Below are 22,087 nucleotides of genomic sequence, written 5' to 3'. Positions count from 1 at the left end.
GCAGACAGGCAGGCAGGCAGGCAGGCAGGCAGACAGGCAGGCAGGCAGACAGGCAGGCAGGCAGGCAGGCAGGTAGACAGATAGATTGATAGACACATACAGATAGATAGACAGACAGGTACCTGTACTTTACATATATTAGATAACTTTTTAGCAATATATTGGATAATTGTAGCCAATCCAACACCGCAGTAGAGACATATGTATAAAGACAATCGAGTTGTACACACACCGTCTCTACAGTGCAGTTATACACAAGGAAATATTATTATTCTGTGTATATTACTATGTATATACAGTAGATGTAATACCATATATGGAAATAGCTATAGTTATAATTATACTAAGCATATATGTATATATAAGTTTACTGATGTTCTTTGGTTTTTTTGCACAATGCTAATATTTGCACTTCTGGTAGAGGCTGTGAATAGAATTAATCAATAGAAGAATGAATGAACGAAAGTGCTGTGAGGTGCAGTTTCAAGTATAGCATGTGGTAAAAAATTAAATAGAGATTAAACATCAAATAGTAAAGTATTGTAAGTAATTGACCTAATTGAATAATAATTACATTTTTGTGTGTGCATGTACACATTTATTAAACAAAGTTGCATGCACAGTGTTCCATCAGTACTGGGATAAAATCCATTGGTTTAATCTGCTGTCTTGAAATTCGGAAACCAGTTATACACTAATTTTACTCATCAGGTCTTGAATAAGCTACAGAAATCTGCTAGAGACATATGGTCATGACTTGACCATCAGTAAAAATCTTTAAATGTGTAACTATTTGGACATTTTTACAGTTTTTTTTCAGATCTCCCCATGTTTATACATTGTACATTGTAAAAACATTACTAAACGTTTAACACCTTTCCAAATTGTTGTGTTGGGTTTTTTAATAAGCTTTATTGTCCATGTTTTTGGAATTAATCTCCAACAAACTTAGGGTCTGATGTCCACATAATTTTGGCCGTATAAGTTAATGTCTGAACTTTTTATAAAAGGATTTGTAAAGTTGGGTGCTTGAATTCAAATTCTGACCCCGCAGTGTGCATGTCTCTGTAAAAATCTAGACTTTTCAGGAACTGATTCTGTTTTTCTGGATCTTGAACAGGCCTGGTTGGTAACTCTGTGCCCACTATAAGCTCAGATTCCAGTTTTTGTCTGACTGAAGTGAAATCAGCCGTCTGGCACCGACCACCTGCCATGGTCAAATCATTAAGTGAAGTGCTTGACCTATGTCTGTATGGTTTTATGACTTGCTGATTGTCTGATGTTAAGGACCTGAATGATATTCTCATGGCAGATCTGGTGCACTAGTTGGAGTGTTTTATGAATGAACGTCCCTTCTCTGTCATGCCTCCTTAAATTATAAACAATCTTTCATGTTTAATGAGGTTTAAAATTAAAATGGGTCCACTGGTCGACATTTAACTGGTGCTTTACAATTCATTCTATCATCATATAGTATACGTTTTCATACCATCCAGTACTAGTTCTAACAATATGCCGCTTTTCGTAACGCGCCCCCATTTTATATTCAGACTGGCACGCTACATGCTTCAGGTTTTAGTTTATTTATAGATAGTTTGATATTAGGAGGGAGTGAAGGCCTTCCCCTTCACACAGTCTGAAAGTGTGAAACTGAGCAGAAGGAGGCCGTGTGTGTGACTGACAGCTGAATAGACACTGAGTGATGCTTTATTGGATTTGATTAGTCGGATCCCACCGTGAGCTTTTAGTTAACAGTTTGTCACGACTGCAAACTCATCCCACTCAAATCACATCTGTAATGACTGACAAACAACAGACTGACAGTTAGAGCAGGATGATATGTTAGAATTACAACATTACAGGCCAGACGTGGTAATAAAACCCTCAACTTTAGTCACATGTTTCATGAATAAAGGTGTATTGTGGGTTTCTAAATTTCTTCTGTGGTAGAAGTATACATAAACCAATTCAGCTGCTTATGTTTACAGTTCTGCAAGTGTCGTTTGTCTTTCTGAAACTGCTTTTCTTTTTACATTTCTTTTTATTGGTTAATAGAGGACATTTGCTGATTTCCCGGTCACATCAGTAGGGCTTGTTTGACTGCCCCCCATAAAAAAAAAAAACCTACAAGTGGTGGAACCGTTTTGTTTTCTCTTCAATCTCTTGTTTTTAGTAAATATTTATTACAAAAATGCTAGCTTTATAATTCAGAAAAAGGAAAGTAGTAGTAGTTGGAAATTTATTATTATTATTATTAATATCATTGTTGTTATTTTTGTCTTTGTTTATTTTTATTGTTATTATTATTATCATTGTCATCAAAATTGTTATTTTTATTTCTGTTGCTTATTGTTATTGTTCTTGTAGTTGGTCATTATTATTATTTTTATTATTGCTTATTTCTGTTTTTATTATTGTTATTTTTCTTTTATTTTTAGTGTTGTTCTTTATTTTCATTTATTATTATTATTCATATTTTTATTATTGTTATTATTATTATTATTATTATTCATTTATTTATTATTATTATTATAATTATTATTTATTTCTTTATTATTATTTATTTTTATTTCTTTATTATTATTATTATTATTATTATTATTATTATTATTATTAATGACAATAATGATAACAATAAGATTATTGCTTTAATTAATTTCCATGGTACTTTATAAGCGTGTCAATACTCATACATAGGTGTTGTGTCCACAGTGTCCAGTGTCCAGTTAGACACTCAAAAACATCAGCAGAAGCACCAGCATAGCATTTTATAATAATAATAATAATAATAAAATAATAATAAATAAAAATAATAAAATTTTATTTATAAGCACCTTTCAGGAAACCCAGACACTGTACAGCTACAGGCCTAAAACAGCATGGAAGTAAATTAACATAAATAAATAAAAAAAATAACAAAAAACAATCCATTTAATAAAACAAATTCATTAAAACAAGAAACGTCAGAAAGTGTTTGATTACATTTAAAGTTTGATTATTTATTTTATGCATTTACAGACTGAAAGATTTTATTAAGTACTTAAAAATCACTGTTGAATTTTGTAAACATGCTATTTTTGTTGTTTATTCAGGATGTGTCTGACGTGAGATCTAACACAGATACCCATCACTCTTAAACCTGTATGGAAAGAAAAATAGAAATATGACACTGAATGGACGGGAGAGTTGAGCTTTTCTTTGTTACCTATTTTACATTCAAATTTAATGCTCTTAAATGCCCGATAGATCTCTCCTCTTTTCTCCCATCTACTTTTCCTCTTTTCTTTCTCATGACACTAATTGCATTGTTGTGGAGGAGTCATGGGGTCAGATCTCACTCCTAATTACAGACTTCTCTGTGTGCTGATGAGCGCCCCAGGCCTTCTATCTGTAGTATATTAGCCAGGAAGCAATAATCTCCCAATTCAAAAGCGGGACAAAGACAAAAAAGTGGAACCCATCTTCCCGTGCCATGCGAGGGCCAGGGTTTTTGGGCCGCTTACGTCCTCGGGCGGCGCCTCGGGACACGCAGAGAGTTCAAACCGCCAGGGTGCATTTGTGTGTGGGATTTGGTTTGTAATGGCGAGTCAGTGGGGTACCTGGCAGTGTTTTAAGGGGGTCCTTTTTAACTAACACACGATGGTTTGAAGTTAAACGAGGTTTTTAAGTGACTGTATTTGTGTGTAATGACTTAAGGAAACTATTGTTTCAGGTGTGACTGTATTCTTATCTTTTTCTTTTTTTTTTCCGACAGGCCGCTGAGGGGGTCACCTTCATCGGGCCTGACACACATGCCATCCAGTCAATGGGAGACAAGATCGAGAGCAAACTCATCGCCAAAGCGGCCAAAGTCAACACCATTCCCGGCTACGATGGCGTCGTCAAGGTCAGGCTTGTTTTTAGTCAGCTTACCAAGCCAAAATAGAAAAGAAAAAAAAGATATAAAAGAATGCATATAAAAACAATACACTAAAACACTGCTTGACAAGGGCTATAGACTGATATATAAAAATGACCTACCCTTCCTGCCGTGAATATAACCATTGTGTAAACATGGCATAAAACATCTAAATAAAGTATTTAATTAATTAAATCAGCTACTTGTGTAAGGCCAAAAGTATGTGGACTCCCTTACCTAATTATTTAGCTTTGGTGTTTTAGCCACACTCACTGCTCATAAGTGTATTAAATCAATTATATGCTTCCAGCTTTGTGTCTAAGGGTTTGGGACAGGTCCATTCCAGTTCTAGCAGAACTTTGCCCTTGTGAATGACCTGAGGTTTGCTTAGACACTTGTGCTGACCTTAAGCACACTGACCATCTATGGGATGAATTGGAATATTGATTGTGATCCAGGCCTTCTTATTCAGCATCTTTGACTGATCTTATGTATGATCTTTTGACTGACTGGACAGCCTTTCTGGAAAGCCTTTCTGCAGACTGGAGACTGATAATCATAATAAATCACATTAAAGAATATTACTGCAAATTATTTTGGAACTGGATGACCAACAAGCTCATGGTTAGGTGTCTACATACTTTTGGTCATAAAATAGAATATAATAGAATGCCTTTATTTGTCATATATACACTGATCAGTCATAACATTATAACACCTCCTTGTTTCTACACACATTGTCCATTTTATCAGCTCCACTTGCCATATAGAAGCACTTTGTAGTTCTACAATTACTGACTGTAGTCCATCTATTTCTCTACATACTTTTACCCTGTTTTTTAATAGTTAGGACCCTCACAGGACCACCACAGAGCAGGTATTATTTAGGTGGTGGATCATTCTCAGCACTGCAGTGACACTGACGTAGTGGTGGAGGGGATCAGACACAGCCGTGTCCACTCACTGTCCACTCTATTAGACACTCCTACCTAGTTGGTCCACCTTGTAGATGTAGAGTCAGAGACGATCGCTCATCTATTGCTGCTGATTGAGTTGGTCATTTTCTAGACCTTGATCAGTGGTCACAGGATGCTGTTGGCTGGATGTTTTTGGTTGTTGGACTATTGTCAGTCCAGCAGTTACAGTTAGGTGTTTAAAAACTCCATCAGCGCTGCTGTGTCTGATCCACTCATACCAGCACAACACACACTAACAACACCACCACCATGTCAGTGTCACTGCAGTGCTGCGAATGATCCACCACCTAAATAATACCTACTATGTGGAGGTCCTGTGGGGGTCCTGACCATTAAAGAACAGCATGAAAGGGGGCTAACAAAGCATGCAGAGAAACAGATGGACTACAGTCAGTAATTGTAAAACTACAAAGTGCTTCTATATGGTAAGTGGAGCTGATAAAATGGACAGTGAGTATAATAACATGAAGGTGGTTTTAATGTTATGGTTAATCATTGTACTTATACACGTGTACAGTACAACATATAACATATCACAGCTTGTTTGGAAGCTGAGGTCAGAGCGCAGGGATTCCAAACTGTGTCCTAGTTGGCCCACTGTTAAGCAGGTTTAAAAAAAAAAAAGCCCTGGGTGTCACAATCGCATAAAACAAATAAAAAACGCTGCCCATCTTCTTTCCCCCAACTTAAAACATTACACCTACATTAATTTTCATGAGTTTTTGGATAAATGTGGCTACAAATAAAATGAAAACTAGACCATGAATGCAGAAGATTTCAGGCATGTTAAGAAAATGTTTTCAGAGGGAAGTGGGTACGTTTAATATAAAGAAGTATAATAGTCTTTTCACTAGAAAGTGTGAGGATCAGGCTGTGTTCCAAATCACATACTGCTGTTTTACAAAGTTCTGCTCCTAATATGTCAAAAAATAAGCTTGTGTAAAATGTCAAACAACCATAAAACAAAAATGTAAGTTCATACTATCAGGACTGTATAAAAGCCAAAATATTGAGTATAAGGGCCTTGCTTTAGGACCCAATAGTGATGGGGCTTGAACCAGCAGCCTTCGAAGTGCTAGTCCAGCACCATAACATCTCTGGACGTGCAGCCAATCCATCGCAGGGCTTTGGACACACGGCCCTATCAAACATAGCCAGACATGTCTGTGTAAGTGCCCGGCCAGTCAATAGCACTGATATTAAAATAAGGGTCTCAGCAGTGTTGGGCTGGCATAATCAGATGCGCCATGCAGAGCCTGGTAAGAATACAGTATAAGTAAATGGGTATAGGTTTAGTTTTGCTCAGGGGTGGTGGTGGAGCATGAACCAACAACCTTCTGTTCAATAAATCAAGGCAGATCCCACTGGTCATGTCGCCACCCTGACCAGAATAAAGAGGTTGATGAAAATGAAATCAATTAATGAGAGGTTATGGTACTGGACTAACACTTTGAAGGTTGTTGGTTCAAGCCCTATCACTGCCAGGTTGTCACTGTTGGGCCCTTAAGCAAGGCCCTTATCCTCAATTTTTTGGTATGTATACAGTCCCCCCCATCTTTCAATTTAGTCAGTTTCAATTCCCGACTGTGAATCCGCTGCCGCTTGCACAACTCCTGATCTGATCAAGGAGAGCAGGATCACCACACACCCCCACGAAACATGTCCAGCCTGTGGCCACTTCTTATCACCTGCCAGTGCTGGGTTCCCACCCAGAGATGTATCGCGTACGGAGAGCGACGCTAGGCTCCATATAATACCAGTCCTAGAGATCACATTTGGCAGCGGAAACAAAATAAGACCCCGTTTAACCTTCCCTCTCTCTCAGACACGGCCATTTGTGTATGTGTGGACGCCCAGACAGGTAAATGGGTCTGCTGAGATTCCGCCCGGGCGCCCTCACGCGGTCTGCAAAAGCAGTCGTTTGCTTCGTGTCCACTGGACCGACCCGGACAACAGTATAAAAGGACATTATACAGTCAGTGCATGTAAGTGCAGACCCTTAAATAAAGTAAATCACATAAGTAAATAAATAAATAAAATGCAATTGTGCCTTTTGCAGAGCGTTTTAAATCTAGGAAACCGTCAATGCAACCGCTTTCTCTGTATTTTTGTTTTCCGCACACCCCCCTCTGCATTTTAAATGTGCCTTAACGACCTACTGTAGTGGCTGTTTTGACACTTCCTCACCTTATAGACTCCATAAAGGGGGGCTGTGGTGCTTGACCATGGCAGACAAAGGCAGCACGTTGCAGCTTCAATTACCATATGAGAGAGAGCAGTAACGACCGGCGAGCCCTCGGCCAGATCGCTATCGGACCCTCGCACTCACGCGCTAAAACACGACTCGTTTGGCTTAGGCCGTTGCCGGGCTGTGGGGTTTCTCACTTTGCTCGGGTTGCATACCGTTAGGTTTGTGGAGGCTAAATAAATAGTCAAATAGTCGAGATGCAGTCGGCATGTTAGCATGCATCTCCGTACTCAAGAGTAACAAATTGTGTTCCTTTCTGTGACTGAAGGATTAGAATACATCATTTTTATCCAATAAAGTTTTATTCAGTAAAGCAAAGCTGCTGTGACACTGTCCACAGTCAAGCGAGCTTTAGAGGCTGCAAGCCCTTGCTTCGGTTTGTGAGGCTTGTGATCGAGCTGGACTGAAATTGTTCACTAAAGGTTCAGCTTTGTAGCATGTGCTGATGTTAAGCTTGCTTGACTGTGGCTAGCTCACCAGAGTTGGGGTTTCGAATACATCGTATCGCAGCATGAACAACGATTGGCTGTTGTTCAGGGTTAGAGGGTAAGAAAGTCGGATCATAGGTCCTCATAACTGGTGCGACTGCGGCCCCTGCTGGCTGACTGATGGCGCCTGCACAGGGCTGAGGAATAATGCTGATGGGGGTGTGGCCCTCCGTGCACTCGTGCAGGTGAAAAATGCAGTCTGTACTGACTGTACGTGCCGGAGGGGGCGTATGTGAGTTGAGAGGCGTCCTCAGTCAGTGGTGAAGGGTTGAATCAGTATAGAGGACGCAATCAGGGTAATTGGACACGACTAGACTGAGGAATAAAAATTTATTCTATCAGCTTCTAAGACCTGTTTTTTTTTTTGTCATTCTTGAATTAAACCTGACTGTCCACAAAAATTTCTTACAGATATCTTCCAGACCTTGACAAAGAGACCCCTGTTCCATGGTCTTAAAGTACTTTTATGCACAGACTTACACTGTCATGTGGTTAGCAGAAAGTTTAATTACTGTAGTATGTAGTATACTTACTACACCATCGAATTATTAATTGAAGTTACAGTTTGTATACTTTTCAGCAGTTTTGCATGAAGAACGTGATATTTAAGAATCTGAGGATATATATGTTTTTTATTTGAATCACCCACTTGGTCTGAACATGATGATGGAATTGGTCTGTATTGTGAATGTACTGGTGCAGTTTTTCCTTTTTATTGCTAGTTAGTGAGCATATAAATTAATGCCCAAGCTAAAAACCCAAGCACACCTGGGACAAACTGTTGGTGCATGTCTGTTTACATTGCAGTGTGGAACGGTACATCTGTAGTTGCTGGCGAAACTTGCCCCCTGTTGGTTGTAATCGGCAACTGCACCTCCAGCGTCGCCACCGTCCTGCCTCTCAAACGCACAAAACACACAAAATAATTTACACCATAGGCTTAAATCATTTTAAAACCATGAGTATTTAGTTCATTTTTATGGCACATTAGTACTTTATACTTCATTATTTACTGTCTATCGTTTTTTTTTTTACTCTTTTCTTTATTAAGATTTTCTTTTAATAAATCCAACCTGCAAAACATGATTGCCCTATTTTGCCCTAACTGTATACATGACATTATTATGGAGGGGTGGGTGGGCAGGGGTGCATGTCATCTTTAATCTACAAGGAAAGAGGAATTAGCATGTCATCCCAAGTTAAATTTTATTATACTTACCACACCATCTAATTATTAATTGTGCATCTGGTATAATGATAATAGTAGAAGCAGTAGTGTATCTATTCTTCTAAACAATATATACAGATTATATAAGTACAAATATAAAAATAAGGATATCGTTTTGGTTATATATTTAAATATATACAATGTATCGGTTATCGGTATATTTGTTTATAGACAATATGACTAATAATATACATTGTCTAATACACATTGTTTTATATTTGTGTGTGTGTGTGTATATATATATATATATATATATATATATATATATATATATATATATATACAGTGTATCACAAAAGTGAGTACACCCCTCACATTTCTGCAGATATTTAAGTATATCTTTTCATGGGACAACACTGACAAAATGACACTTTGACACAATGAAAAGTAGTCTGTGTGCAGCTTATATAACAGTGTAAATTTATTCTTCCCTCAAAATAACTCAATATACAGCCATTAATGTCTAAACCACCGGCAACAAAAGTGAGTACACCCCTTAGTGAAAGTTCCTGAAGTGTCAATATTTTGTGTGGCCACCATTATTTCTTAGAACTGCCTTAACTCTCCTGGGCATGGAGTTTACCAGAGCTTCACAGGTTGCCACTGGAATGCTTTTCCACTCCTCCATGACGACATCACGGAGCTGGCGGATATTCGAGACTTTGCGCTCCTCCACCTTCCGCTTGAGGATGCCCCAAAGATGTTCTATTGGGTTTAGGTCTGGAGACATGCTTGGCCAGTCCATCACCTTTACCCTCAGCCTCTTCAATAAAGCAGTGGTTGTCTTAGAGGCGTGTTTGGGGTCATTATCATGCTGGAACACTGCCCTGCGACCCAGTTTACGGAGGCAGGGGATCATTCTCTGCTTCAGTATTTCACAGTACATATTGGAGTTCGTGTGTCCCTCAATGAAATGTAACTCCCCAACACCTGCTGCACTCATGCAGCCCCAGACCATGGCATTCCCACCACCATGCTTGACTGTAGGCATGACACACTTATCTTTGTACTCCTCACCTGATTGCCGCCACACATGCTTGAGACCATCTGAACCAAACAAATTAATCTTGGTCTCATCAGACCATAGGACATGGTTCCAGTAATCCATGTCCTTTGTTGACATGTCTTCAGCAAACTGTTTGTGGGCTTTCTTGTGTAGAGACTTCAGAAGAGGCTTCCTTCTGGGGTGACAGCCATGCAGACCAATTTGATGTAGTGTGCGGCGTATGGTCTGAGCACTGACAGGCTGACCCCCCACCTTTTCAATCTCTGCAGCAATGCTGACAGCACTCCTGCGCCTATCTTTCAAAGACAGCAGTTGGATGTGACGCTGAGCACGTGCACTCAGCTTCTTTGGACGACAAACGCGAGGTCTGTTCTGAGTGGACCCTGCTCTTTTAAAACGCTGGATGATCTTGGCCACTGTGCTGCAGCTCAGTTTCAGGGTGTTGGCATCTTCTTGTAGCCTTGGCCATCTTCATGTAGCGCAACAATTCGTCTTTTAAGATCCTCAGAGAGTTCTTTGCCATGAGGTGCCATGTTGGAACTTTCAGTGACCAGTATGAGAGAGTGTGAGAGCTGTACTACTAAATTGAACACACCTGCTCCCTATGCACACCTGAGACCTAGTAACACTAACAAATCACATGACATTTTGGAGGGAAAATGACAAGCAGTGCTCAATTTGGACATTTAGGGGTGTAGTCTCTTAGGGGTGTACTCACTTTTGTTGCCGGTGGTTTAGACATTAATGGCTGTATATTGAGTTATTTTGAGGGAAGAATAAATTTACACTGTTATATAAGCTGCACACAGACTACTTTTCATTGTGTCAAAGTGTCATTTTGTCAGTGTTGTCCCATGAAAAGATATACTTAAATATCTGCAGAAATGTGAGGGGTGTACTCACTTTTGTGATACACTGTATATATATATATATATACAGTGTATCACAAAAGTGAGTACACCCCTCACATTTCTGCAAATATTTCATTATATCTTTTCATGGGACAACACTATAGACATGAAACTTGGATATAACTTAGAGTAGTCAGTGTACAGCTTGTATAGCAGTGTAGATTTACTGTCTTCTGAAAATAACTCAACACACAGCCATTAATGTCTAAATAGCTGGCAACATAAGTGAGTACACCCCACAGTGAACATGTCCAAATTGTGCCCAAATGTGTCGTTGTCCCTCCCTGGTGTCATGTGTCAAGGTCCCAGGTGTAAATGGGGAGCAGGGCTGTTAAATTTGGTGTTTTGGGTACAATTCTCTCATACTGGCCACTGGATATTCAACATGGCACCTCATGGCAAATAACTCTCTGAGGATGTGAGAAATAGAATTGTTGCTCTCCACAAAGATGGCCTGGGCTATAAGAAGATTGCTAACACCCTGAAACTGAGCTACAGCATGGTGGCCAAGGTCATACAGCGGTTTTCCAGGACAGGTTCCACTCGGAACAGGCTTCGCCAGGGTCGACCAAAGAAGTTGAGTCCACGTGTTCATCGTCATATCCAGAGGTTGGCTTTAAAAAATAGACACATGAGTGCTGCCAGCATTGCTGCAGAGGTTGAAGACGTGGGAGGTCAGCCTGTCAGTGCTCAGACCATACGCCGCACACTGCATCAACTCGGTCTGCATGGTCGTCATCCCAGAAGGAAGCTGACGCACAAGAAAGCCAGCAAACAGTTTGCTGAAGACAAGCAGTCCAAGAACATGGATTACTGGAATGCCCTGTGGTCTGACGAGACCAAGATAAACTTGTTTGGCTCAGATGGTGTCCAGCATGTGTGGCGGCGCCCTGGTGAGAAGTACCAAGACAACTGTATCTTGCCTACAGTCAAGCATGGTGGTGGTAGCATCATGGTCTTGGGCTGCATGAGTGTTGCTGGCACTGGGAAGCTGCAGTTCATTGAGGGAAACATGAATTCCAACATGTACTGTGACATTCTGAAACAGAGCATGATCCCCTCCCTTCGAAAACTGGGCCTCATGGCAGTTTTCCAGCAGGATAACGACCCCAAACACAACCTCCAAGATGACAACTGCCTTGCTGAGGAAGCTGAAGGTAAAGGTGATGGACTAAACCCAATTGAGCACCTGTGGCGCATCCTCAAGTGGAAGGTGGAGGAGTTCAAGGTGTCTAACATCCACTAGCTCCGTGATGTCATCATGGAGGAGTGGAAGAGGATTCCAGTTGCAACCTGTGCAGCTCTGGTGAATTCCATGCCCAGGAGGGTTAAGGCAGTGATAATAATGGTGGTCACACAAAATATTGACACTTTGGGTACAATTTGGACATGTTCACTGTGGGGTGTACTCACTTATGTTGCCAGCTATTTAGACATTAATGGCTGTGTGTTGAGTTATTTTCAGAAGACAGTAAATCTACACTGCTATACAAGTTGTACACTGACTACTCTAAGTTATATCCAAGTTTCATGTCTATAGTGTTGTCCCATGAAAAGATATAATAAAATATTTGCAGAAATGTGAGGGGTGTACTCACTTTTGTGATACACTGTATATATATCAGATATAAAAAATAATATAATATTAGATATAGGTATGAATCTTAAATAAAATATGTATATCAGATATAAAATATAATATCAGATATAGGTATGAATGAGTATAATAGTGGTAATATACAGATAAGAATAATAGCAATATATGTAGGTAAAATAATATAGGTTATAACCAATATATACATACAGGAATGAATACAAGAATTTGGAGGAATATGTAGCCTTATAAGATTCTCTTATGTAATAATGTATTGTATTGTCACAGTTTATGCATTTTCTGACCTGTTATTGATGTCTGTGAGATGAATTGTAAAAATGTGTCAGTGTGTCAACACTTAAGATAACATAAGACTTTTATAATCCCCCAGGAGAATTTACCTGTTACATCAGTACAAAAAAAAATGGGAAAGAATAGTTGAGAACATACAAATTATTAGTATTATTATTAGACTCCAAACATAAATTGCAACTGACATTTTATTATAAATGTAATTGTTTTATTACAAATTAATGTGTTTAAATTTTTAGGATGCAGAGGAGGCTGTGAAAATTGCACAAGAAATTGGTAAGCAACATAAAACATTGTCTAACCGTTATTGAGTTGGATATTGTTATTGCAATATACTGTTGCTTTTGTTTTTAGCATTATAAAGATAAATTATATTCCATAAAGTTGTGTAATATTATATTAACCAGCAAACCCAAATATTAGGCGTGTCTCATTTATACTCTCCAATACTATATTTATTAGTGGTAGGCAGTTCCTCATTAACAAAGTAGTAGTGTTTAAATTAAGTAGCCAAAATGGCTATGGTTCTATGGGTCCTAATGGAAAGCAAACACACGGCACGTGGCTCCCGCAACACACATCCAGTCTGCGTGCACTTCTTAACACCTGTTAGTGTTGGGTTCCAGCCATATCGCATAAAGAGAGTCACGCTAAGCTCCACAAAACACGGTGATTGCCTGTCACACCGGCAGTGGAAAGAGACCCCGTTCGACCTATCGTCCCTCAAACACGGCCAGATGTGTTTGTGTGGGTGCCCAGCCAGGTTGGTGTCACATTGGACAAAACCAGAGCGCCCGTCCTTATTAACTCTAATTAATTTGGAATATGATGTCCGACAAGCTCGTGGTTAGGTGTTACCTTACTTTTGGCTAATTAGCCATATAGATAATAGACGGGGGTTTTGTCGAGGTGTAAGTTGCTCTTTTGCACTGATGTGTGACACTTTTTTTTACAGTAAACAACCAGGAACTGAGGAAAACAAACCACATGGAATGTTGCAGCATATGAGCGAGATTTGAGATTAGCTGCTGGTTCTTAAATTTTGTTATAAAACGGATAGTTCCGGTCCTAAAATCTGATTGGCTGAGCCGCGTTCGAAGCCGTTGTAAAATCCCCGATAAACGCACACCCAGGACCACCTCACATCATTCCATATTAATACGCCACTGAAAAGAAAAAGTGAATGTTATGGTCGCCCTCATGTTGCCTAGCAACACTGTTAACGAACTACCTGGGGTCGCGGAAGAATGCTTTTTGTAAGTGTTTTTGTAAATAAAAACATTTATAAATTGAACATTGTTGTATTTTATTATATTTTATGTTGACTGCCGTTTTATAATGGCGGTCGTGCCAAAACAACCTTGCCCGTGATAAAATCGCAGTAACGCACGGTCTCTCGTGGCTTATTGCTTTAATTTACATTAATTGCATTTAGTAAATGCTTTTATCTGAAGTGATTTATCATTGTGAACAAATACAGTGCAAGCAATTGAGGTCTAAGGACCTGACTCAGGGGCCAAATAGTTGAACCATTCTGATCAATAGTCCATTACCGTAAATGCTGAGATACGACTACCCTAAATAAGTGTCGGTTCAAGCCATTTAGTATTATGAGGATGAAATAATGTGATCATCATTAATATTATTGTTTTTTGTTATTTTTGTAATAGGATATGATAAAACTGTACATGTATCTTTCAGGTTATCCTGTAATGATTAAGGCTTCAGCTGGTGGTGGAGGTAAAGGCATGAGAATCGCCTGGAATAATGAGGAGACCAGGTAGAGAAAAACACATTTCAAATTAACTGGAATGAAAAAAAAATTGACTCACTTACTGTCCATTTTATCAGCTCCACTTACCATATAAAAACACTTTGCAGTTTTACAATTACTGACTGTAGTCCCTCTGTTTCTCTACATACTTTTTTAACCTGCTTTTACCCTGTTCTTCAATGGTCAGGAACACCACAGAGCAGGTATTATTTAGGTGTTGAATCATTCTCAGCACTGCATGGACACTGACATGGTGGTGGTGTGTTAGTGTGTGTTGTGCTGGTATGAGTGGATCAGACACAGCAGTGCTGATGGAGTTTTAAAATGTTGTGTCCACTCACTGTCCACTCTATTAGACCCTCCTACCTAGTTGGTCCACCTTGTAGATGTAAAGTCAGAGACGATCGCCCCTCTATTGCTGCTGTTTGTGTTGGTCATCTTCTAGACTTTCATCAGTGGTCACAGGACGCTGCCCATGGTGAGCTGTTGGCTGAATATTTTTGGTTGGTGGACTATTCTCAGTCCAGCAGTGACAGTGAGGTGTTTAAAAACTCCAGCAGCGCTGCTGTGTCTGATCCACTCATACCAGCACAACACACACTAACACACCACCACCATGTCAGTGTCACTGTCAATGCTCAGAAAGCATGCAGAGAAACTGATGGACTACAGTCAGTAATTGTAGAACTACAAAGTGCTTCTATATGGTAAGTGGAGCTGATAAAATGGACAATGTGTGTAGAAACAAGGAGACGGTTTTAATGTTATGGCTGATCAGTGTATGTGTAGATACAGTGTGTGTGTGTGTGTGTGTGTGTTAAAGCGTCTGCTAAGTGCATCTGCTAAAATGTAAATATAAGCTAGCATCGATAGTGATTATACAATGGCCAGCCAGGGCGTGACTTTACATTCCAAAACCCTATAAAAAGTTATAGACACGTTTCATGGCAGACGTAGTGACATAGTGAAGTCTCTGTATGAGCTGTGAGGAGAACGATTCATCTTTTTACAGTGTCACGGTGATGTTTGTTTACGATGCTGGTCATAGGTCGAATGTGTTCGAGGGTCTATGAGCACCCAATAAACTACCATTTCTGCCTTTGGAGAAGAGAAGAACTAGCTTTATATAGTCTGCTTCATTCAGACAGGCCTGAAATAAACCCTCATAACCCTCCTCCTGTTCTGATAAAATGCTTAGTAGAGCACTCCGCTTCTAATTGCTCTCTTATCTCTTATCTCTTATCTAGTGGGAAGTCGTGCTTTTGTTTGACTCTGTAATTAGATTAATCTCAAGCTCGGCCGAAGCAGCGCGGAGAAAGCGAGAGTGAGAGGAGACTAAAGGACTAAAGAGATTCTTACCTGATAAGACGAACACTTTGTTAGCGCCTGCATGTTAAGCTTTCTCACTTGACCCTGCTAGCACCACTACAATGCAGCACAAATCTTACTTATCTGAAGGTGAAACTTGGAATTTGGTTAATTATGACCTAGCTGGATTTCTGTATTAAAACAAACAGTCAAGGATGGATGGATTGGATGGATGGATGGATGGATGGATGGATGGATGGAGATGGATGGATGGATGGATGGATGGATGGATACTTTATTAATCCCAAAGGACATTAAGGCCTCAGTAGCTTGTTACACACATCAAAAGTGTATGTTCACTATAAAGATTTGTAGTACTCCAACAAGTACTTGCATATTAATAGTATAAATTATAAAGTGTGTTTAATAAGGTAACAGTAGTGCTAGCTCAATGGTTTATGTACTGGACTGGTAGTGAGAAGTTTGCTGCTGTTTGGTCATGAGCAAGGCCCTTAACCATCAATTGCTCAAAATGTATTCAGTCGTGGCACAGCGGTAAAATACTCTAGCACACCAGAGCTGGGATTTCGAATACATCGTATCTGCCATCCGGCTGGACTGGGCAGCTATATGGACAGCGTTTGGCTGTTGTTCATTCAGGGAGGGAAATGCCGAATAACTGCTGCATGTGTGACCTCTGCTGGCTGATTGATGGCGTCTGCACAGAGTCGAGGAATAATGCTGATCAGGGTGTGGCTCTCCATGCACAAGGCTGATCCTTATATGAACTCACCTCATGCAGGTGAAAAGATACAGTCAGCTACTGCACACGTGTCGGAGTGGGCGTGTGTCAGTTTGCGCTCCTCGCTCAGTCGGGGCGGGGGGTCAGCACGTGTGTAAAAAGTGACACAATGACAGGTTATAGACGTGTCTTAGCGTTAACTGTATACGATTGCTACTCAGAATTATCTGTACCAGTGTTCGTCTTTTAATACCTGCATTACTCTGACCTGCACTTGTAGAGAAAAACTGGGTGACTCTAGCTTGTGGTCTAACAGATTGTTGTTGTGGCTGCTGTTTAACTGGTATTTGTGTTTGCAGGGAAGGCTTTCGGTTCTCCTCTCAAGAGGCTGCATCCAGTTTCGGTGATGATAGGCTTCTCATTGAAAAGTACATCGATAACCCCAGACACATCGAGATTCAGGTGACTCAGTCCGATTAACCTTCTATTTTTAGGGACAGTGGTAGCCTAGTGGGTAGAGTTTTGGACTATCAGTCGGATGATTGACGGTTCGTATCCAGGCTCTGCTATGCTGCCACTGTTGGGCCCTTGAGCAAGGCCCTTAACCCTGTCTACTCCAGGGGCGCTGCACAATGTCTAACCTTGCACTCTTACCCCAGCTTCCAAAACAAGCTAGAATATGCGAAAAAAGAATGTCATTGTACTGTACACATGTATAAGTATACGTATATGACAAATAAAGGCATTCTACTCCTTTCTTCCTTTATGGTTTAAATATTATAAACGCCTAAGTTAAACGAATTTGTACAGAGTTGGCACTGGGCACAGAGGGTGGGCGTGTTTTTAATCAGCAGTTTGACTCTCACACTCAATTCAAGGGCGGCACGGTGGCTAAGTGGGTAAGTGGTGGTTAAGTGGGTAGCACTGTCACCTCACAGCAAGAGGGTCCTGGGTTCGATCCCCAGGTGGGGCGGTCCGGTTCCTTTCTGTGTGAAGTTTGCATGTTCTCCCCGTGTCTGTGTGGGTGTCCTCCAGGAGCTCAGGTTTCCTCCTACAATCCAAAGACATGCAAGTGAGGTGAATTGGAGATACAAAATTGTCCATGGCTGTGTTTGACATTAAAAACATAAACTGATGAACCTTGTGTAATCAGTAACTACATGTTCTGTCATGAATGTAACCAAAGTCTAAAACATGATGTTAAAATCCTAATAAATGAATAAACAATAGGGGTTGATCAGTGTGATGAATGTGTGGTTTATTATTGTGATGTGTAATATTGACTCTGTGTGTGTGTGTGTGTGTGTGTGTGTGTGTGTGTGTGTGTGTGTGTGTGTGTGTGTGTATGCGTGCAGGTCCTGGCTGATAAGCATGGAAATGCCCTGTGGCTAAATGAGAGGGAATGCTCCATCCAGAGAAGAAACCAGAAAGTGGTTGAGGAGGCACCCAGGTTTGTTTAAGAAACATCATACCAGCCTGATTGAGGGTTGTTGGTTTGTGATGTGGCCTCCACTGTGGGCACTAGACTGTCCATTTGTGTCATTTACGTTTACGGCATTTATCAGACGCTTTTATACAAAGCCACTTGCAATTTTGACTGAATACAGTTTAAGCAATTGAGGATTAAGGGTCTTGCTCAGGCACTCAACAGTGGCAATAACTTGGCAGTGGAGGGACTTGAACTGGCAGCCTTCTGATTACTAGTTCAGTACCTCAACCACTGACCTGCCACAATAAAAATAAAAATGCAAGAACGTTAAACTGTTTAGTATCAGTTCCGTTAGTGCTTAATCTTCTCAGCTGATCTTAACTAATTGAAGTCGGAATTAAGTTTTAATGTCTGGGCCCTCAAGGTCAGAAACATCCAGCATGGGCTGGACAATGTTAAATTTGAAAGCTTGATTTATAACTGTTATAAATGAGTTGTAGTTAAGTTAATAGAGGACTGAATAATCACTCTATTTTGCAGTACATTTCTAGACCCGTCCACTAGGCGGGCGATGGGCGAGCAGGCTGTGTCTCTGGCCAAAGCGGTTAAATACTCCTCAGCTGGTACTGTGGAGTTTCTCGTCGACTCGAAGAAGAACTTTTACTTCCTGGAGATGAACACACGTCTGCAGGTTTGCTGATCCATAAAGAATCATTTAACCTTGTTGCAACTTAAAAAAAACAAAAAATGTTTGTCTTTCCATAGCAGCTAATATTAAAATGACCAATGAAAAGATGACGCAATCTCTGTAACGAGTATCTCCATTGGCTGCTAGACCTGTCCATCAAAACCTGTATAACTGTGCGGGAAATGTTTATAAGAGTGTGGGAGGGTTTATAAGGGCTTAAAATATATAAAAATAACCATATAAACACATGGTTTTTACTTCGCGGATTTTCACCTTTTCATCGAGGAGGGATTACTGTATCTCCTCTTCCTTCCCCTCCGGTACTGTTTGAGAAATGTGTAATGTTTGATCTATACAGTTTATTCAGGTTATTCAATTACATGGTTGTAAACATGGTTTATATTTGTACACGTAAGTCTATTTTACATATGAAACTGACGGTGATGACCTGATAAAGATATATTTTTATTTCTGTGCTAAATTGTATGTAAATGTCACCATCTGTGGTTTGTTTGCACTGTTTTTGGAGATACATGTTTTTCATCAGAAAGCTTGCAAGGGCCCAACATTTGCAACCTGGCAGTGGTGGGGCTTAAACCAGCAACCTTTTAATTACTAGTCCAGTACCTTAATCACTAGGCTACAACTGTCCTTAATACAAATGAATTGTATTCAATACAATTCAATCAATTGAGGGTTAAGGGCCTTGCTCAAGGGTCCAGCAGTGGAAACCTGGCAGTAGTGGGGCTTGAACAGGCAACCTTGTGGTTACTAACTGTCTTGTGTTTATGCGTGTGTATTACAAATCAGGTGGAGCACCCCATCACAGAGTGCATCACAGGCCTGGACTTGGTGCAGCAGATGATTCGTGTCGCTAAAGGATTCGAGCTTCAGCACAAACAGGAAGACATTCCTATAAATGGCTGGGCCATCGAGAGCAGAGTGTACGCCGAGGTAAACCAACAAACAAACTTCTGCCGGGACGTGATTCCTACAGATCCATACAGATCACTTATTAGCTCCATGTTAGTTTATTATTGTGGTTGTGGTTTATTATTGATCATGTTTTCTTTCTTTTTTTATTAGGACCCCTACAAGTCATTCGGTCTTCCTTCTATCGGGCGTCTCTCTAAGTATGAAGAACCAGTCAACCTGTCTGGTGTAAGTACTCTATCTGTCATCAGAGAGAGACTAGATTAAATAGGACTAAGATCAGGATTAAATGTCCAGAGATTGTTGATGAAGCTGAAAATATACACTCAGACTCAGACATTTGGCTACTGCCACTCCTATTAGAAGCTACAGTGATGTTATAGCATCTTTTAGAAGTCCATGATTCGACAACATCGAATTTTTATGGCCAAATGAAAGAGAAAAAAACTGATTGATTGTGTGGCGTACACCAAGAGAATGGTGCTGACCTAAATGCTTGACCTTGACCTATGGCATTGTTTTCCTCCAGATTGACACGGTGCCACTTACCTTACCACTGCGCTATTTTGAGTATTACTGCTTTGTCACTCTGTTTATACACCTGCATTCAACTCTGAATCAATTGATTCTGTGTTTCACTAAACCCTGAACTGTCAAATTTTACAACAACTCTAAAACAGAAGCACAACTTTGTGAGGAAAAATACGGCATGGCAACTAGTTAGCTGGGGCGGCACGGTGGTTAAGTGGGTAGCACTGTCACCTCACAGCAAGAGGGTCCTGGGTTCGATCCCCAGGTGGGGCGGTCTGGGTCCTTTCTGTGTGGAGTTTGCATGTTCTCCCTGTGTCCGCGTGGGTTTCCTAAGGGTGCTCTGGTTTCCTCCCACAGTCCAAAGACATGCAAGTGAGGTGAATTGGAGATGCAAAAATGTCCAAGACTGTGTTTGACTGATGAATCTTGTGTAATGAGTAACTGTTCCTGTCATGAATGTAACCAAAGTGTAAAACCTGACGTTAAATAATAATAATAAACAAACAAACAAACTAGTTCACTATGTTAACTAATCCTGGTATTGCTTGTCGTTGCTTCGTAGGTTAGATAGTGGTGGCCAAGTGGGTAGAGCTTTGGGCTATCAATCGAAAGGTTGAGAGTTCGAATCCCAGCTATGCAATGCCGCCGCTTTTGGGCCCTTCAGCAAGGCCCTTAATATTCTCGGCTCCAGGGGCGCCATACAATGGCTGACCCTGCGCTCTGACCCCAGCTTCCTAACAAGCTGGGATGTGTATAATAATTTCATACAACACTGCATGTGAATAAACTGCCTGTACTGTCAGTCAATATTGTGTATTGTTTTTAGCTCTTTGCTAAGCGGTAAAGGCGGTTTGGCGGCCTATCATGTGAAACGATTAAATGCCACGATGAGCAACAATATCCGCCCGGCCTTTGGGTGAACAAAGCTCAAAACACTTAGCATGTAAAAGCAGCCCAGGGCTTTTACACATGATTCCAGCATTTAGCTGACTTGTTTTTTGACTGGTTGGACATTCCATTCCAAAACCAAGGGTATGAATGTAGAGGAGCACCACAGCCTCCACGCTTGTAAGAAGACTTTCCACAAGTTTTAAAAGGTCGTCTTTGGGAATTTGTGCCCATCGGCTGGTTTTCCCTGATTTTAAATGTAGTAATTGAGCAAGAATTGAACAAAAAGTCTGAGCTGTGGTGATACGGCCATATGCAGTAGTTCTCAACCTACAGTCTGTGGGCCAATTGCCATCTGCAACTCCTGAAGGTGCCCCTCCATAGCTCTATGCTACCAGTGTATTACTGTGTATTATTACATTTGGTTTTTGAGCACTGGTGTTGCCTGTTGTGCCCAAGCTAATAAAATGTTGGCACAACATGTGAGGAAAAATACGGCATGGCAACTAGTTAGCTGTGAAATGATGAGGCTAGGTTTGCAGTTTAGATTACAATCTTATGTTTACTAATCCTGGTATTGCTTGCCGTTGCTTCGTAGGTTTGATTAAAAGGGACAGTGGTAGCCAAGTGGGTAGAGCTTTGGGCTATCAGTCAAAAATTTTAGAGTTTGAATCCCAGTGTTGAATCCCAGCTATGCAATGCAGCCACTGTTAATGCTCTTGGCTCCAGGTGCGCCATACAATGGCTGACCCTACGCTCTGACCCCAGCTTCCAAACAAGTTCTATTCTACCAGTGTATTACTCTGTATTATTACATTTGGTTTTTGACCACTGGTGTTGCCTGTTGTGCCCAAGCCAATAGAAATGTTGAGAAGAACTGCCCAAATAGAATCTGTGTATAATGAGGTAAACCTTAATTATTGAGCATGTTTCTATTCTCTGTGTGTGTGTTGTCAGGATGCTCACTGTTTAGATAGGCTTTGAAGCTCAGTCAGTGGGAGGATTTGGCTTTTTACAGCTTTCCTGCCTCATGAGTAAACACGTAATTGATAGCAGAGCTCAGGTCATCCTGCATGTATCTTTATACCCATTCAAAATAAATCCATCCTTTTATCTGATCAAAGCAGTTGTG

The 22,087-nt window shown here is 40.5% G+C and overlaps 1 protein-coding gene across 2 annotated transcripts in view; it reads left to right on the top strand.

Annotated features, from left to right (window-relative positions):
• The window catches only part of pcca (propionyl-CoA carboxylase subunit alpha), a 99,651-nt gene that overhangs the window by 36,117 nt on the left and 41,447 nt on the right, over nt 1–22,087 (top strand). For both annotated transcript variants that reach the window (XM_063010544.1, XM_063010543.1), the window contains exons 7-14: nt 3,755–3,886; nt 12,902–12,938; nt 14,364–14,442; nt 16,846–16,948; nt 17,842–17,936; nt 18,456–18,606; nt 19,414–19,557; nt 19,690–19,764. In XM_063010544.1, the coding sequence (XP_062866614.1) occupies nt 3,755–3,886; nt 12,902–12,938; nt 14,364–14,442; nt 16,846–16,948; nt 17,842–17,936; nt 18,456–18,606; nt 19,414–19,557; nt 19,690–19,764 (816 nt within the window). The remainder of the gene's footprint in view (nt 1–3,754; nt 3,887–12,901; nt 12,939–14,363; nt 14,443–16,845; nt 16,949–17,841; nt 17,937–18,455; nt 18,607–19,413; nt 19,558–19,689; nt 19,765–22,087) is intronic.

This window comes from Trichomycterus rosablanca, chromosome 15, assembly GCF_030014385.1.
Source record: "Trichomycterus rosablanca isolate fTriRos1 chromosome 15, fTriRos1.hap1, whole genome shotgun sequence".
In the NCBI taxonomy this organism is placed as follows: Eukaryota; Metazoa; Chordata; class Actinopteri; order Siluriformes; family Trichomycteridae; genus Trichomycterus; species Trichomycterus rosablanca.
This window is presented reverse-complemented; position numbering and strand designations above follow the sequence as displayed.